Source organism: Sylvia atricapilla, chromosome 3 (genome assembly GCF_009819655.1).
Source record: "Sylvia atricapilla isolate bSylAtr1 chromosome 3, bSylAtr1.pri, whole genome shotgun sequence".
Taxonomy (NCBI): domain Eukaryota; kingdom Metazoa; phylum Chordata; class Aves; order Passeriformes; family Sylviidae; genus Sylvia; species Sylvia atricapilla.
This window is the reverse complement of record NC_089142.1, coordinates 66,706,270-66,723,747: the sequence shown is the minus strand read 5'-3', so window position 1 is coordinate 66,723,747 and position 17,478 is coordinate 66,706,270. Positions and strand designations below refer to the sequence as shown.

The window sequence follows — 17,478 nt, the reverse complement described above, 5'->3', positions numbered from 1 at the left end:
GGAGAGATTTTTACTTAGTCTGCTAGTATTAAACGAACTAAGAACTGTTTAAGAATGGTATTCACTTTGCTGCATACGGAACAAGCCTTGCTTTGTTTTCATGTTTAATGCTAGCTCTATATTTAAATGCCTTAGCAGCCTTGGTCTGTGATACGAGACACTAAAAATAGCCTGTCTGTTCCACAATTTCCATTGTGTCTACCTTTGAAAAGCTCCCTTAATGATGAAAATTTCACTATGGATTTAACTTATGAAGATAACCCTAAAATACTGAGAGACTGAGACTGCATACACAGTAAATCTCCATTAAATATTTTCTATGTAAATATACTTTATGTACCTCATACTTAGTCTAAATCTGCCCTAGTTCAATCTATACTGAAAAAAAAAAGCCATGTGATGCTTGAAAGTACACACCTTCTACTGCTACTTTTTCTTCTGTGTGTCTGCCCCATGAGGCCTGGAGACTTTCAAAAAATTGGGAAATCTTATCTCTGTGTTCTCCAGCCCTTTTGTGTGTGTGTGTGTGTGCTGTACATACTTTTAAAATTAAACTCAGATGTTGTTTATACTTTGGAGGGCCTCTTGCAGCCAGTAAGACAAAACAAAACAGTGGGATCCTATTCCAGTGAGATACAGAGGTGTCCTGTCAGGACAAATGGTAACAGCAGCCAGTACTGAATTTGCAAAGCAGAGTAATCATTTCATAGCAGGAATAAGCAGTCTGTTCTAGGATCCCAAAATATTAATGTAAGATGCAAAGAAGGGTGGACATGACTAATGTCAGCTATAGAGTGGACACAGACACACTCCACAAACACGTTCAGCATCCCAACTCCAACTTTGGTGGCTAACTCCCTTGAAGATTTTTTAAATATACATCCATCACTGACTGCAACTGTTGTGGGTGCTTCAGTGTGCTAGAGCAAAGGCTGGCTAGTTTCTCAAACAGCCTGATGATATTGCCAACCAGTAGTACTATACCAGACAAATGCACCTCTAAAGAGGAAAAATCATTATTACGCTATCACTCGAATTACTAATTACTATTGCTGCTTTTCTTCCCCTTTTTCTTGCTGGACATACTATTTATATGTGATGACATTACCTAGACAGTCAACTCCATCTGTAACCAAACAACTGATCGTTGAGCATCTTTTAAAACCAGGCACAGACAAGACTTGGGAAGACTACATGGATGCTGAAGTAGGACAAGAAACTTGTGATGGCTTTATGTTAATTTCTATTTTCTGGCTTTGCCTGCATACATGTACTGTAAAAACACATGGAATAAGGCAAGTCAATTTTTCCAGATACATGCATTGTACTTTACCACAGCATACAGAGAGAGATTCTGAGCACCTCCCCTTCCACACAATGAAATTATATTGCATGAATGTGGGAAAAAGCATACTACTGTGCCATTTAGCTTTTCAGAGGCATTAATTCCATATAATTTGCAAGACAAAAGATAGATGCAACTTCTCAGCACACCAGCTGCAGCTGTCAGAGTCCATCAAAAAACCACAAGCTGTTCTTTGACTTCAAGACCATCAGCTACAATACAGACCTCAGCAGCAGCAGCTAGCTGGCCACTGTCAGTGATAGATGAGACAAGAGAATGCAGTTTGCTCTTGCACAGCTAAGTCAATGCTGTCCTGCCCTGCTGACAGGCAAGGCAGAGCTGCTTTTGTCAGTGAGGCAGGCAGATATGACCCCAGAGACACAAAGGAAGCAGGTCATGGAATGGTTTGTGTTGAAGTGCATCTTGAAGATCATCTAATTCCAACCTCACTGCAATGGGTTTGCTCAAAGCCCCATCTGACCTGGCTTTGAACACTTCCAGCGATGGGGCACCCACTCTGTTCCAGTATCTCACCCCTATCACTAAGAAGTGCCTCTCCAGCTCTCTCGCAGCCCACTTTAACTACTGGAAGGCTGCAGTGAGGTCCCCCTGGAGCCTCTTCCTCTCCAGGCTTGAATGAACCCAGTTCTCCCGCATCTTTCCTGTGCTGGGGGATGAACTGGAACTGGATGCGGAGCAGAGTAGACCTTTTAGAGTAGACTCCCTTGACCTGCTGGCCACTCCCCTTTCCATGCAGCCTGGTCGGATTTCTGGGCTGTGAGCACATACTGCAAGTCAAGTTCTTCATCCACCAACACCCGCAGGACTTTATCCCCAGGGCTGCTCTTCATTCATTCATTCTCCTCCCAGCTTGTACCTGTGCCCCAACCCATGCACTTGGCCTTTTTGAATTTCATGAGGCTTCACGAGCCCATCTCTCAAGCCTCTGGATGGCATCCAGGGCCCTCTGGATCCTTCCCTCCAGTGTGCTGACCGCTCCACTGAGCTTGGAATTGTCAGCAAACTTGCTGAGGGTGCACTTGATCCCACTCTCCCTGTCACCTGCAAAGATGTTAAACAGCACCAATCCAAATACCGAACCCTAAGTAGCACTACTCATCACTGACCTCCATTTGGAGATTGAGCATTGGAGTGTGGCCATCCAGCCAATTCCTTATATACCTGAGTGGTTCATCCATTTAATTCACGTCTCTCCAGTTTAAAGACAAGGATGTCATATGAACAGTTAGAAAATACCATCCTCACAGAGTCACTTCTCTGGCCATAACTGTATTCTAGCAGATGTCCACCTCAATATTACCAGTCCTACATTCATTATTGGTCTGAAAATCCACTATATCTACTCCACCTGCAATTTTTCCTCAGCCAAAAGCCCTCATGGTGTACAGGAATAGGCCAAATGCTAGGAAATGTGGGCAACTCCCATGCTGTTCACAAACATTAGTGTCCAAACCCAAGCACATTCTCCATTACAAAAACATAGGCAAAATTCCAAACACAGAAAGCTGTTATCGTGTTTAGGGACAACTAACACTCCTTAACAGCATTACCATTTGGAAAAATACTCTGTGTTCAGCTCCATCTGCACCCACTGTTTTGTTATAAGATATGCTGCTTTCCCAAACAATTTTACCAAGTGATTTTTTTAAAAAATTCAACTTCAGAGCAGGATATCTAGGCTGAAATGGCCATGGTCTGATAGGAAAGGCTGGAGAGCTGATTAGAAAGTACAGTATACAATTAAGATATCAACACTTGCACCCAAACAGCTTAAAATTATTTCAAAGGGTACAGAAGCAGCAATAAACAGTTCATATTTCTGTCCTTTCAGGGGATGTGCTACAAAGGGCAATCTGGGCCAGCCAGTGCTAAATAAATGTTCCTGCCAAAGCCCTGCCAGCTCAGTCAAGTCTTTGTTATTACACTGCTCCTCTTGACAGGGCCTCTCTGTGCAGGGTTTAGAGGGCACTTTGACTCCTGGGGTGACCTGCTCTTTCTCTTTGTTCAGAGCATTCAGTAAAAGCAGCAACCTAACCTTGGCCTTCTATGTTTCTGGTGAGTATTATTATGCACTCAATACTGCACTTTCATATGGATTCAGTAACTGTGACTCTAGCAAACCCCTGAAAACCTGCACTAATCCTGCATGCATGTCAGCTTCACTAGAGAGGGAGAAGACCACTGGGGAGGGGAGGAAGAGCTGATACACTGCCCACCTCCAGCTCTGGCACAACCGCACTGCTGGGAAGAGAGGGTGTAGAGCTGGCACTGTCCTCTTTATCCCTGCTAGAAGAGCAATGAATGGCAAAGCAAGGTCAGGCTAGACTAACAGACCAACTGTACTGGTGCATAATAATTTTGGAGCTGCGTATATTTGCTATCTAGTACTTTTTTTCTGTCTTTGCTATCAAGGCACATCTGGGATGTGCATTGGGCATTTCCCCCAGCATTAGTTCCCATTCACTATGCCCAAATGTCTGCCAATACACTACTTTTCCTCAAGCTGTATAGAGAGGAAAGAACACCAAAATAAGTAACTCACTCTTCTGTTCATCACACTAAAATCACATTCTGGTCTACCTGGCCATTTCTCCCTCCCTGTGTAGCTAAGTCAAGCCTGCCTGTTTCAAGTTTCAGCTGCAGTCAGCACTGTTTGGATGTGGTTGTTGTGCAAGTGAGCTAATATCTATAGTCTCATATGTTATCAGCAGAATGGCTATCTTATGTCTAGAAACTATTGTAGGAGTGACAGATGTAGCAAAAATAGAGGAATAACTTAATTTTCAATTGCATTGTCTTCTCTCTGCCCTGACAGTTCAAGAAGTCATCACTGGACCACTAGGAGTAAACAAACTCAGCATCAGATACACTGAAGAAGAATCTCCAGGCTGTTTTTCACACAGCCACTTTCTCTGACTATAGCTTCTCTGGAGCAGAATGAATCAGTCAATGGTCTGTCTTTGGTTAGCTCACATCTATTTAAACCAGCGTGAAGATCCGCACCTTTGATGTGAGTTAATTAAGCTCACATGGCTTTCTCCAGCCTGGCTTCTGCAGCCTCGGAAGTGAAGGGAGCCAAATTAGACCCATCTGTCTAAATGGAAGGGGTCCTCTCCCGCCATAAGGCACACTCCATTACCCAGCACAGGAGCTGCCTTCCAAGAGCAGGAGAAAAGGGGGTTTCACTGCTGCCAACAGCTACCGAGAATACCAGGCCTGCCAGGCGTGGAGGTTTTCATGAGAACCACAGTTCTGTGCCATCAGCTTCTATGCACAGAAGCTTCAAGGGTCTGTCTACAAAAGAATTTCCTGTAGCAGCCTTTTGTTTAACCCTTGGAACTTCTTGGCAGCAACAGAGCTGCAAAAACGTTTGCTTTTTTTTCTCTTTAAAAACAAAGAAGGAACTAACAAACTTCAGTGGGGCAGAGGATGACTCCTTGCCTTGATTCTGTAGCTATTAATTGTGTAACTGAAGTTTGTAGTATCTACAAACTCTGGAAGCCTCTCAGTTGCTATCCTGGAATCCCCCAAAGAAAGAAAGTAGCCTTAAATAATCCACACCAGGTACAGCTGTTAACAAGGTGCTCTCAAGGACTTGAACCTCTACCTCACGAGAAGAATTGGGAGATTCTGCTGTCAGAAAAGACAGTTTCAACATCTACTGGTATCCGTGGGGAGGTTATCAAAAAGGTGTGTGGCATGAGGACAACAGGTATAACTCACCGTGGGATGGATCTCACAGAATATTATTTAAAAACAGAGGTTCATTATGAAGATAGCAAAGCAATATTAACAGGTTTCTCAGAGACAGTGCAACGTTTGCATCCCTGAAGGTATTCAAACTCAATCAGATAAAGCCCTGAGCAACCTAGTTTGAATTCAGTGTTGACACTGCCTTGAGCTGAATGCTGGATTATGGACCTCCTGAAGTCCCTCCCATCCTGAAAGGCTCTCTGACCCCGTATCATCTGCTACAGGTTCTATAGTGCATAAAATAATGGTAAGGGATTTGCAGAACTTCTTACATTTGGGAGCCTGGAACAGCATTTGTACCCTGGACTTTTGAGAAGCACCTCCTTACAGTTTGTACAGTGCAACTGAAAACCTGCACAGTTTCATTGTGCTCATACTGGGAGCATCTTGGAGCAAGGAAAGGATGCTTTCATCAGACAGTACCTTGCCTCTGAGAGTTGAGGATTGCAACCAAATGTATGCAAGTAGTACTCTAATTAAAGAAGAAATAAGAAATGCAGACTCCAAGGCTTAATGAATCATAAAAAATATCTAGAAAAAACCCTAATCCGGCTAATTCCAAGTGTTTAATTGACTTGGCTGAAATGTTTGCATGTGTGAACACAACCACGTACAGCAGTTTCCCTGGGTACAATTCTTCAAGCTGTAATATTGATTCTTCATCTGGAGCATGAATTGCAATTATCTGTTAATAAAGTTGTAACTATTTTACATACCAAATCAAGGTCTTGGGAAACCCTTCGCTTGCGCAGCTCTTCCATCCTCTCACACACATCTGTGAAGCAGGTGTTATAGTAGTCTGCATACTGCTGTGCCAGATCATCAATATTTCCCAATGACCCGTCCTACAGGGAAGACAAAGAAAACAGGTTAATCAATTTTAAAACTCTAATTTAAAGGTAGCACCATAACTATGAAGGAAACCCACTCCCTGCAGCACATCGTGCTCAGGTCATCCTCTCCATCCCTACCCGAGAGCACACTAAACAGCAAGAACATTTGGGACCTGCAGTACTAGAACAGCTCCTCACCATCAGGTGGGACTTTGTTAATTCCTACAGAGAGAAAGAAGGCAGGGATGACAATGCAGGGCAGCAGAGTAACGCACCCTCAGGCACTGTCTGCCTCAATTCCCTCCCACCAGCACCTGGTTCTTGCGAGCAGCAGCTCGCTCTCCAAGAGCCAGTCCTCATACACATCTCACGGACCTTACTGAGAGTAGCCCTGCTGTGTGACAATGACTAACTGCAACTAAAACCATTGCACTTCTTGCCAATACACCAAATCACCCAGACTGCAATGACACCCACAAAGACACTCTGCAAGTTGATCTATTAAGATGTACTGGAGGTAGCAACACAGTTTGCTGAGTATTAAACGCCTGTTTTGCAGGGCAGGATAGCTACACTGCTAATAAAATGGCAATAGCCATAAGTATAATTTTAATAATCTGTTAATTGCACTCCAAATTAATACTTTAAACATTATGAATGAAGTATTTTCTTCCAAAACAATAAAATGGCGGAATTTTAAGTGTGATGAAAAACCTTTCCAAACATCAGATATGTATGCTGCACCCGTGAAATGAGGCGGCGGGCAGGCACACACTTAAGATAGGTCCAAAAGATGGGATGGAGTAATCTAGTGTCCCTGTTTGTCTAACTTATGAAAGAGCACAAATGTTAATGTGTGCACTCTTTAGAATGTAACAATCTGCTCTCTGTAGCTATCCTGAGAAAAGGACAAGAATACATTGCAGATTATTATTTTTTTGCTGCTGTTAATAGATGCATACATATAAAATTGTCTTGATTATTAAGAAAAAGCTAAGCAATAGAGAAATAGTGTAAAAATAATTATGCTAATAATATACATAAATTGCAAGGTTGAGTTATAGCATATGAGCTAGGAGGAACTCTTAATTAGTAACCACACCTCACTGAAGCTGCTGTTAGTTGGAAATAAGCAGGTGGGTTAGTCCAGGGTTCTGGACTATGCTGAAGAAGTAGGTTTGCTCTAAAGAAGTATCACTTGCAGAGAACTGGAAAAAACATTCCAGTTTAAATTGAAGTGATAGCCTATTAAATCTCAGAGTTTGTGAAAACTACTTTCTAGTCTTTTAAAGTGTAATACCACAGGCAGAACAGTTATCTCCTGAAACTTTTGCAGATTCCCCAGAAACTTTTGCAGAGCTCCCATGCCAAAATTTAGAACAGCTTGCATTTTCTCAACATTACTGTGTTCAGTACAGGTGGAAAATAATTTGTATGTCACTTTTTGGAGCAGGAGAAACAAAAGTACTACACTAAATATATGCCTTTCTGCCCTGCCCATATACTTATGTATTTTTTTACAGTAGTTCCTATCTCTCAACCTGCCAAAGATCTTACACAGGAGACGTTTCAAGCATCAAAAGATTGATGTCCTTATACAAATACACTTCTGGGAATTTCAGACTTTTCAGAGCTTTGGATAAACAATTTCCTGCACTGCTAAGCAAACATATAGTATACATGGGGAAAAAGCCAGCACCTTTGAGAACACAGCAGTGCTACCCTGCCTTTCTACAGGAGCCATAGTGCTACCCGCTCACAGCAGAAGCCTGTGTCTTCCTCCAACCATCTCCTTGACATCCATCACTTCCCAACAAGTTGGGGAAGAAACCTGGACTCATTGCGTGTACCAGTTCTACAAACTTCCCTGTGCCATTGGACACTCCCCTCTGGTGGCTGAGGGTGTGCCTTCTGATCCCACATGAACTACATGCTGCTTTCAGTATTTAAACACTCAGTAAATAACCAGGGCTGCACTCCTGAGGGGAAAAAAAAAATTAACACCAAACTGAAAAAGCAACCCCAAAACTTAACCCTCATTTGCTCACTTTTGTGGCAGTAAGCGAACCTGTATGAGCAACAACATGACATCTGAATCCCAGCCACTCAATCATAACTAACACCCCTCTCTAAGGATTATCAAAAATTCTTACTTCGGAGAATCTTAGCCAGCCACAGTCTGTTTATTCCTTGATAACCTTTGCCAGTTAAGAATATTGAAGGTGGAAATAGTCATGATAGAAGAGCAACGCAGGGAAACATCATTTTACTAGAACAATATGAAAACTGCCTATCAGTCCATCTCCTCTCACAATTCCGGAAACCATACATTCCATACAGCTAACTTGCTCCAAAATATGCATCATTTTTGAAGGTAATTCATGACTTTGAAATTACCTGAAATACTCCAAATCCAAACATATCACGTGAACTTTAGCTTAGCTGAGAGCCAGACAGAGCTGAGGATCTCAGCAAGCTCCAGTGCTCCTCCCCACACCTCCTGAGACATGTGGTCACAGATCATTTGCACGACAGCAATGGCATTGCCAGTGGCTCAAACACAGCTGAACAAGTGCTCATTTTTCGCTTCTGCTGGCGTGCAGCTCACTGTGCTATTTTTAAAGGTAGCCTCCACAAGGCTGAAGACTTCTGACCATCCCAAAACAAAATTAGCTCGATTGCAGCACCCCAATTAAAGCCCACAGAATGTGGGCCAGCGAGCACGTGGCTGCAAAGAAAGGCCTATTCACAAGTGGCTCAGTCTACCACCGTGTCCAGAGGAGCAGAGCTGCAGGCATCAGCAGGGATTGCTGGCAGGGCTCGGGGCTGGTGTGAGGGGGCTATGCTGCAAATGAAAACAAGCTTAATGTCCAGAAAAAGATGAGGGAACAGAAAAAAATCCCACAAGCTCTTAGAGAACAGACAGCTGGCACATATACTCGTTACAGCCCTGCCATATGCTTTTGCTGAGTTACCAGACTGAGGGCAGCTACAGCTTTACGCAGTTGCCATTCCACAAAGGCCGTGTGCACCCTCCGCACTAGATGTGGACAGCTTTGGGACTTGAAGCCCCATAGCTTCAAAATTAGAACAAAACCACAAACATTTGCCTTTGCACCTCAACTTGCCAGAAAGGTGCAGTGGAAAATGCCGACTGAAGGATTTGTGTCTGTGGCCAAGAGGTGCAAGTTGCTTCTATGAGTTTATGTGTGTAGGCAATGCAGAGAGCATTGGTTTTGTCAAAAAAATACAGATACATAAATCAACCCAAGCCAAAGACAGCAAGCATCTCACAACCCACAGCATCCACTCATGTTTCATGTAAGTAAATGTCATAACTTAACAAAGGATTTTAATTTGATTTGTATGACCTCGAATTTGATCCTGACATAGAGTTACCTCCATCATTCTCCTTTATTCTTCAAGCACTACTAAAAACATGGCAAAACTTAAAAAAGAGAAGGTGCTTTATTTTTCTACTGCACAAATAATGGCCAAGACCTACTTTACAAACCCTAAGTATAACTCATCTGAAGAACCATGACATTTTGCCTATTCTTTAAATTGACCCTCCAATGTCTCCAAATAATTCTAAACTCTCACACAGTGTGCTTTGCAATTCTATTTTGGTTTTGAGTATTTAAAAATATTCATATGCAAAACATTAGCTCTAGCTTGATAAGTCATGCATTGCCTTACAAACAGTCAAAAGAATAGTCTGAAAAGTTTTTTAAAATCTCTAGAATTATTAATAAAATAGAACACTAAAAGTACAACTAACAATATTTTAAAAATATTTCATTCTGATGTACAAAGAGTAAGACCCAGTGGTAATTTTCATAGGTTTAGACAAATGTAGCCATTTTAGTTTCACAAGTAGAAAAAGCATAGAGTTATTTGATACAAAAAAAAAATAGGCCAATGTAATTTATAATAAGCCTTCAGTCATGTACCACCATTATGATATAGATGGGTTGGATATTTGAGACAACTTATGTGAGCAATGAAAAAATATATAGCTTTCAAATTTGTTCTTACTGATATATCTGTAATTCAGAAGCCTCTGAAATGCTCTGAACTGTCAGTAACATTTTAAAAACCAAAACCTCATCATAAACTCTCTCATTCTGTTACAAATTTAACAGTTAAAAAAAAGCACTAACATGAAGAGTGTTTTACACCAACTGTGTTTACTACCATGCAAACTGCAATGTTTCCTCTATATAATCCCACAGATCTTCTCTGGTGGAAAAAGTTTGCATGCAATACAAATACTGAGCAGGAAAACCATTCCCCAAATACTTTATTGGTAAAAAGTTACAGCATGTTTCTCCTAAGACTTCACTGCTGCACAGGCCCTTCCACAAAATAGCCAGGAAAGTACACAACTATTTATTTATAAAGGGTTAAATGTAAAGTGAAGATTTATTTGTCTAATGAAAACAGGCGTTATCTCATATTTCTATTTTCAGTTGTAAAGTGTGTTCCTAAATTTTCATTTTATAATGTAAGCATGCATGCAACATTTTTTGGCATCATAGAACACAGAAAAATGATGAATTACCCTAAAATTCCCAGAGAATTAATTTTGATATGGATATGAATACCAGAGTAATTCATTTGGATTCCTGTTAATGGAGTAACTACAAAGAAAAGTTGGAATGATTTGGCACTTATTATAAAGTTAGACTTTATTGGTCACTGCACATCAGTTAGTTTAATGCCTTGGTAGAATCCTTTGTATTTGACATCTGAAAGTGTAAAAGAGAAAAATGTTTTGCTAGAGAGATCTGCTGTCTGTAAAATTAAATAAAAATACATTCATATTTTAATAGCATAATAAAATAAAACCACTAATAGCTAGGTAGGAATAACAGACTTTGCTAAGTAACAAATACATTTGATGAACCTAAATATGATGTGTACCTAAATATTAGGCAACAGCAGAGCATGCATACTTTCTGCATAAATTTCTATGCAGAATAAGATTTTCAGAAGAATCTTAAAAAAATACAACTATTTTACTTTGTACTTTTCTGCCCCAGAAATTTCTGCATATTCCAGCCTATCCTCCTTCTATTCTGGCAGATATTAGGAATGTCAGGAAAGAGGTCTTGATTACTGGATATATGTGCTCACACAACTGCATGAATGTCAGAAATGTAAAAAGATGTGGATGCTACAAGCCTGTTTGTTCAGCCCGACAGATGGGTCTCCATCTGCACATGGCAACGCAGGTTACGGCACATGATGCAACTCTATGGGTTCAAAACTTAGAAGCCACTGCAGCTATGGCCACAGCACATGCTTAATCTGGGATCTTAGAAATTGGCCAGAAACTGGGGGGAAGACAATCTGACTTTTTTTCTAATTAAAGTATAAATGAATGTGGAAATGGCGCCGGCAAAGAGAAGGTGGTCTTTCACAACATGCAGCAGCCACACCCTGTGGTACATTTTTTGACCTTTCCAGGCTAAGATGAGAAAAATCCATTTCCATGCCTGAAACACAGGACTACTGTGTGGAGAGTCACTTTAAACATTAGGAGTTTATTTCTGGCGGTTAGATTTTAACAGGGACGCCTACTAAAAATTTATGGAACATGACCTTGCATTTCAATAATACCTTTGGTTTGGATAACCCTAAGAAGTACCTAAATGAAAGCCAGAACACGGGCCAGAGCAAACAGTCTTGTTTGGGGAGGGGAGACAGGTAGGAGGGACAAAAAAAAGCAGAGAAATGATATAATCTACTGCAGGAAAACATACTTGTGCATAACAAACACCCTGTTTTTGACAGGACTTCATCTACATGGCACACATCCTACAAGATATTTAAAGTTAAGCAGAACTAGCTTAGCTAGAAAGCAAGGAATAATCAGATTTTCACAAGACAACTTTGACTAAGATGCCACCCCTTTTTAGATATTTTTACTAATCATAAAAGCTTGAGAAACTTTGCATCCTTCCCTAAGGGACCTTGGACTCGTGGCAGAGCTCCTTGCATTCCAAAATACACTAATACCTGAATTCAGGCTACAGTTGATTAATCTGAGACACTGTATTCCAAGTTCCTTCACACTTCTTTCTAAGGAGGTGGACTGAAATCAGATCCAAATGTTTTCCAAACAGAAGAGTTAAACCTGCATCCACCTCTCTGGCTAGAGCTTGTGTCTCAATTTACTACAGTAATATACACAGTGAGGACAGGCATCTGTAGGAAAACCTGCAGAGCTCCATAATTCTGTTACACATTTCTGAGCCTCTTACCTGACCCTTACTACCAATGTATTTCTGCTAGGAATAGGACTGATGTTTTGCCTTCTGGCACAGCTTCAAAATGCTTGCATTAAAAATGAACCCAACAAGCTGCTAGAGAAATATTCCCTTCTATTCCTAGGGCTCAGCAAAGACAATCTTCCATTCAGCAGAGTTAAGAATTCCACTATCCATGCAATGACAGGTTCAAAGCCTGTCCTGACAGTCAGCAGGGTCAGAAATTTGAATGAGACAGAAGTGCAAGGCCAGGCAGCCAGCACTTGCCTTGATATTCAGAAAGCATAAAATACTCAGTGTACAGGTCATGACATTTTTATATTGAGAACAGCTATTTTTGAGGATGCTGAAAAGTTGTCCTGGTTCCCTTGACCTCTCTATAGCCAGACACTGTGAGAACAAAACGAACATACAGACCAGACTGATTCTATAGACTTTCCATTAATTTTTATGGCATCTGAGGGTTGAGTCATTAAACTATGTGGCTTTACAGACAGAGTTACAAAAATAGATGTGATACTACTGTGTCAAGCTCTCTGCAGCATGGTTAAAATGATTACAGACTCTGTACACTAAGCAGAAAGCACAATGGTATACTTTGATATCAAAGGTTTTGCAGCACTTACCGGAAATAGCTGATACAACCCACTGAGTTTAGAGCACAGCCACTCTAGACCCAAAAATTTCATATTAAACCACAGTTATGTAAGGTTTTTTTCATAGATACATATATATAAACTTGTCCTATTTTTACATCAAAAAAACTCTTACTCTTCTCAAAATTCTGTAAATAAAGTGTTTCCTTCACCAATAGCACCATAGTCTTTTTCTCCCCTCTTTTACTACAAAGACCAAAGTCTTTTTCAAGAAGGTATATCAAAACATCTCTGGAAAAAAGATTCTGAACGTGATTTCTGCTTGTCCCTCTGTAAATTAAAATAAATTTAAAAGCACACTACTTCTACACTACTACAGAGGATCCCTCTCTGTGGCTAGCAACCAAGGAAGTCCTCCACAGAAAAAAATAAAAAAATATGCATGCTAACAAAAAAGTTGCATCTATGCAAATGTACATTCCAACATACTTAAAAAGTTGGTATTTATCACAGGCAGAACCATGTCTTGACAGACAAGCATATATATATATATATATATATGCAAATTTCATTCATGAAAGTTAGTTCAAAGCACTTTTAATGTCCAGCTTCCCTAGTAACAGTATCTTCTATCCTCCTTTCCCTGAGGTGCTCTGCACTAAGCTCAAAACCCTTGTCTGCTCTGACGCCTGAAAGGCCACCACTATCCACCAGACTGGTCAGCAGTCAGCTACAAGTTGCCATTGCCAGCTTGTAAAGCAGAACAAGTTAATTCCTTCAGCCATTAAATGGCTGCATCTGACATCACCTCTCATTAGCTTTGTCTCCCTTGTTCTCACTGCCTCCTCCTTTTGCACATTCTGCTAAGTCTTTTTCTCAAATTGAGTGAAAATTCATCATTTCATGTGCATCAGCTGCAGTAGGTTCTAGCCTGAGACTTGGAACAGAAACAAATAGTAAACAAAAGAATGGCAAGGGTTAAGAAATGTACATATATCTGATAAAAGCACCATTAAGGAGATGGAGGTGAATTTCTTGTTTCAGATTTGGGGAATTTAGCATATAATAAGGGGGTGGTTTCACATCTGAGATAAGTTAGGGTCTAATGAAATAGATATGCAAAAGGCAAACATCTCAAGTGCATGACGAAATAAATATTTCAGGGAGCTAGCCATATCAGCTGCAGTAGTGAAGGACGTCTCATTAAAGCTCTTTTCCTTATATTTAGTAGTAGCTCAGTATGACAAAACCAAATCTTCTGTGATATATGAGACTACATAACTGAGGCGTGAGTAATCACTAAAAGAGTAGTCTGAAAAAATCTAAACAGAAAACATGTAAAGAAAATAATATTTGCATATTCAAAGGCAAAACAAACTGAGTAGTCATCAGTTATCTCAGGACAAGTGTGGAAGCTCAGCAAGTCTTGTTTACAGTATTTCCCCAAGGTGTTAAAGTTGCTCAGAGAAAGCAAACTTTGGTAATGGTTATGTGCAGGTTTACTAACAAAACTACTTTTCCAAGTGTCAAGGCAGGAGAGAAGGACTGCCCTTAAATTGAACTGTGCTATACTCTTCCCCCGGACAGTTCAGCAGAAGGAGGACATACCTTGTCCAGAAAAACAAAAAGTCACTCAAAAAGAAATCTCTCATTCTCCTTTCTCTGTTCCCCCTTGTCTCTTCAGTGTACTATCGTGCACTCCTTGTTGCTTTTCTTTGAGAGCAGGGCCCAGGATCCTGGGCAGGTCCCTATGGACAGCAGTTTCCCCCAGCCCACCAAAACCCAGCAGTACCGTCTTTGGAGATGCACCAAAGGAGAACACTCCATGCCTTTGCTCATTTCTTACCACCCCAGCAGCTAAATCCTGCATGGGCCCTTCCCTTCAACTACAACTATTGATGGTTAGAGGAGAGAACACAGTCCTCTCCCACATTGCAGCACTGGGAAAGCCCAGCAGGGATCAGTTACCCCACATTTCCCATGGCTGGATGAGCCTAGTGCCTCACCTGCACTTACACAGCAAGAGCTACGGCTCTTGTAAGAGCTACAGCGCCTTGCATAACCCAGCTCGGCAGTGAGCATCCCAGCATTTAGAAATGTTGCTCTTAGGAAGCTGGGTGTGACAGTGAGCACAATTACTTACTCCCACTTGTGCCATTTTGCTGACTTCCAAGAGGAAGGTGCTCTCCTGCTATCCATGTTAAGACTGCAGAAAGGGCAAAGGAAATTTCAAGTATCTGCCTTCACTTCAAGCTATTTTTATGAAGCGTGATAAAACACTGCACTGCACACACCCTAAGGCATGACAGGATTACTCCTCTTTTTTGGGAGTAGGTATGGAAATCAGCAATCCTGGTTGAGGCACCCAGCAGCCCTTGAGTTACTGTTCCAAGTGCAGAGGACAGCCCAGCTGCCAGCCGTGGAAAGTCAGAATGCTGATGTTTAAACTGCTTTCTCAAACTCTGATATTTTTGCTTTTCCTGCTAGAAATTCAGCAGCTTGCAGCCTAGAGGATACACCCAACACTTCTACATAAGCAGGGACTAACCTCGCCTTCACTCCTACTGCTTCCTGACAGGACGTCTTTTACCAGGAAAGGAAACAACTGTAATTGAGCATGGCAGCAATCCATGTTCCCCCTGTAATCTCAGCAGCAGAAGAAATGGTTTCCTGTAGCTCCCATAAGCTGTGCCCAGGCTCCCCTTCACCACTGCCGCCCATCCCGCCTGCCTGTGCTATCCCTGCAAACCCCCACCGCTGCAGGGACCACGTGCTCTGCGCTGGCACAGAGGGGTAGAATTAATAAACTAGCTTAAATAGACACCCCACATTCATACAAATCTGAAACCAGAAAGGCTGACTCTGCCCTCAAGCACTTCAGTGAAGCCTCAGCTTTTGAGTCTTAACAGAGGTATGGCACTGTTAACGCAGTCTCAACCACTGTAGGGAGCATACAGATGAACTAAATATAATACTGCTCATGCAAAACTTCATGGTGCTGGGCCCAGGTTTTTTATCGCCTTAACTAAGCTTCCTCAAGTCTCTTTGGAGAGTGTTTTATTTAGGAACAGTAAAGCACAGTTATCAAGGGGTTTCAGTTCATTTAATTAAGTTGAATACAATTACACTCCAGTGGGTCTTAAAAATGAAGAATCTATTTAAATATTATTTAGATGCATATCTTTTAAGTACCACAGATTGCACAGGGCTTCATGTTTATATCAATTAGGGATATCAACCTAGCTGCAAGAACTCTATCACTTGCCAGCTTATAATCCTTTCCACTCTGGGATTCCGTATTTTATTTACTCATTTCCCTTTATCTGTGTACAATGAAGAAGGGCTTTTTGCGTTCCTGTGTGCTCTCACTGCTTCATCATTGCCAAAGCATTTCCTAATTAGGCTAAATAGGCCCCTAACACAAATAAAAGAGGAATATTTCTGTCTATCAACAGAGCACATCCTACAGAGTCTGAGCATGAATAATTGTGTGGTTGCCATATCTTCCATGTATTTCAAGCCCATATTTTTCTGAAGGGGGGACACAAAGGATGTCATGTGCTTGTTTCAAGGAAGTGCTTAATCCTATGGCTGCTGTCAGTCCAGTGGCTCTGCCCACTGATGAGAGACATGAGGACATGGAATGAAGCTGCATCACAGAAAGCTCAGAGAGGATATTAGGAAAAGTTCTTCACTGAGATTGTGGTCCATCACTGAAACAGGCTCTCCATGGAATTAGTCACAGCACAAAGTCCATCAGCGTTCAAGGAGTATCTGACAATGCTTTGGTTCAGTTTTAGGTATCCTGCGAGGAGCAGGAAGTTGGACTAAATGATCCTTATAGGCCCCTTCCAACTTCAATATTCTGTAATTCTATGTTACTTTTACTGGAGACTGAATTACTTGCTCAAGTGTTTCACATCACAGAGATGCACCTCAAACTGAGGCACAAAACAATTTGAAAAGCCCCATATGGCTAAAGAGGTCGTAAAAAGAAGAAGCTGGCAGAACCTCAGTACTAATGAAGCTCACAAAAACCCTGCATCTCTACAAAACCCGGTAGCTGATTCTCACTCACCCAAGGCCCTGAACGACAGGCTGAAAAAACAACTGTAGATAAAGACACTTGGACTTGGATGGCAAGCCAAGCACTCACTTGTGCAGCTTCTTTATGCATAGTGATATGAACATCAAAAGGAGAACGTCCTGCTAACTAACCATTTGTCAGGACAGTTGTCATGCCAAAGAAAAACATCTCACCTAGTTGTAAAAGCGACAGTAACATGAAACGAAAGTCTCAGATGGAAGGAGTTTCCTCACAAACTGCTTCTCAGATGAAAAAAGTGACTGCAGTCTCAGAGAACACCACCCCATAAACCCAGCAAGAGTGGTAGGACAACCCTGTACTAGGCTGCATCTGAAGCAACACAAAACCAGCAGGGAGCTCTCTGAGCAAGAAGATGTTACACCACTTTTCACAGTCTGCACCCATTATCAGTTTCAAAACAAAGGATTTATAGTAAATAAGCTCCTTCATTCACAGAGAATTAGGATTTGAAAAAAAACAAAGATTTTGCTGTATGACTCATTCAAAGGAAAAGGAAAATCACCTATTTTCAGATACAGCAATCTCTTTAAAGTTTGAGAGGTGCAAG

The 17,478-nt window shown here is 41.3% G+C and overlaps 1 protein-coding gene across 3 annotated transcripts in view; it reads right to left on the bottom strand.

The window, feature by feature from the left end:
* LOC136359214 (SAM and SH3 domain-containing protein 1-like) overlaps nucleotides 1-17,478 on the bottom strand; it is a 537,013-nt gene that overhangs the window by 92,201 nt on the left and 427,334 nt on the right. For all 3 annotated transcript variants that reach the window (XM_066315647.1, XM_066315648.1, XM_066315649.1), the window contains exon 2: nucleotides 5,836-5,964. In XM_066315647.1, coding sequence (XP_066171744.1) covers nucleotides 5,836-5,964 — 129 coding nt within the window. The remainder of the gene's footprint in view (nucleotides 1-5,835; nucleotides 5,965-17,478) is intronic.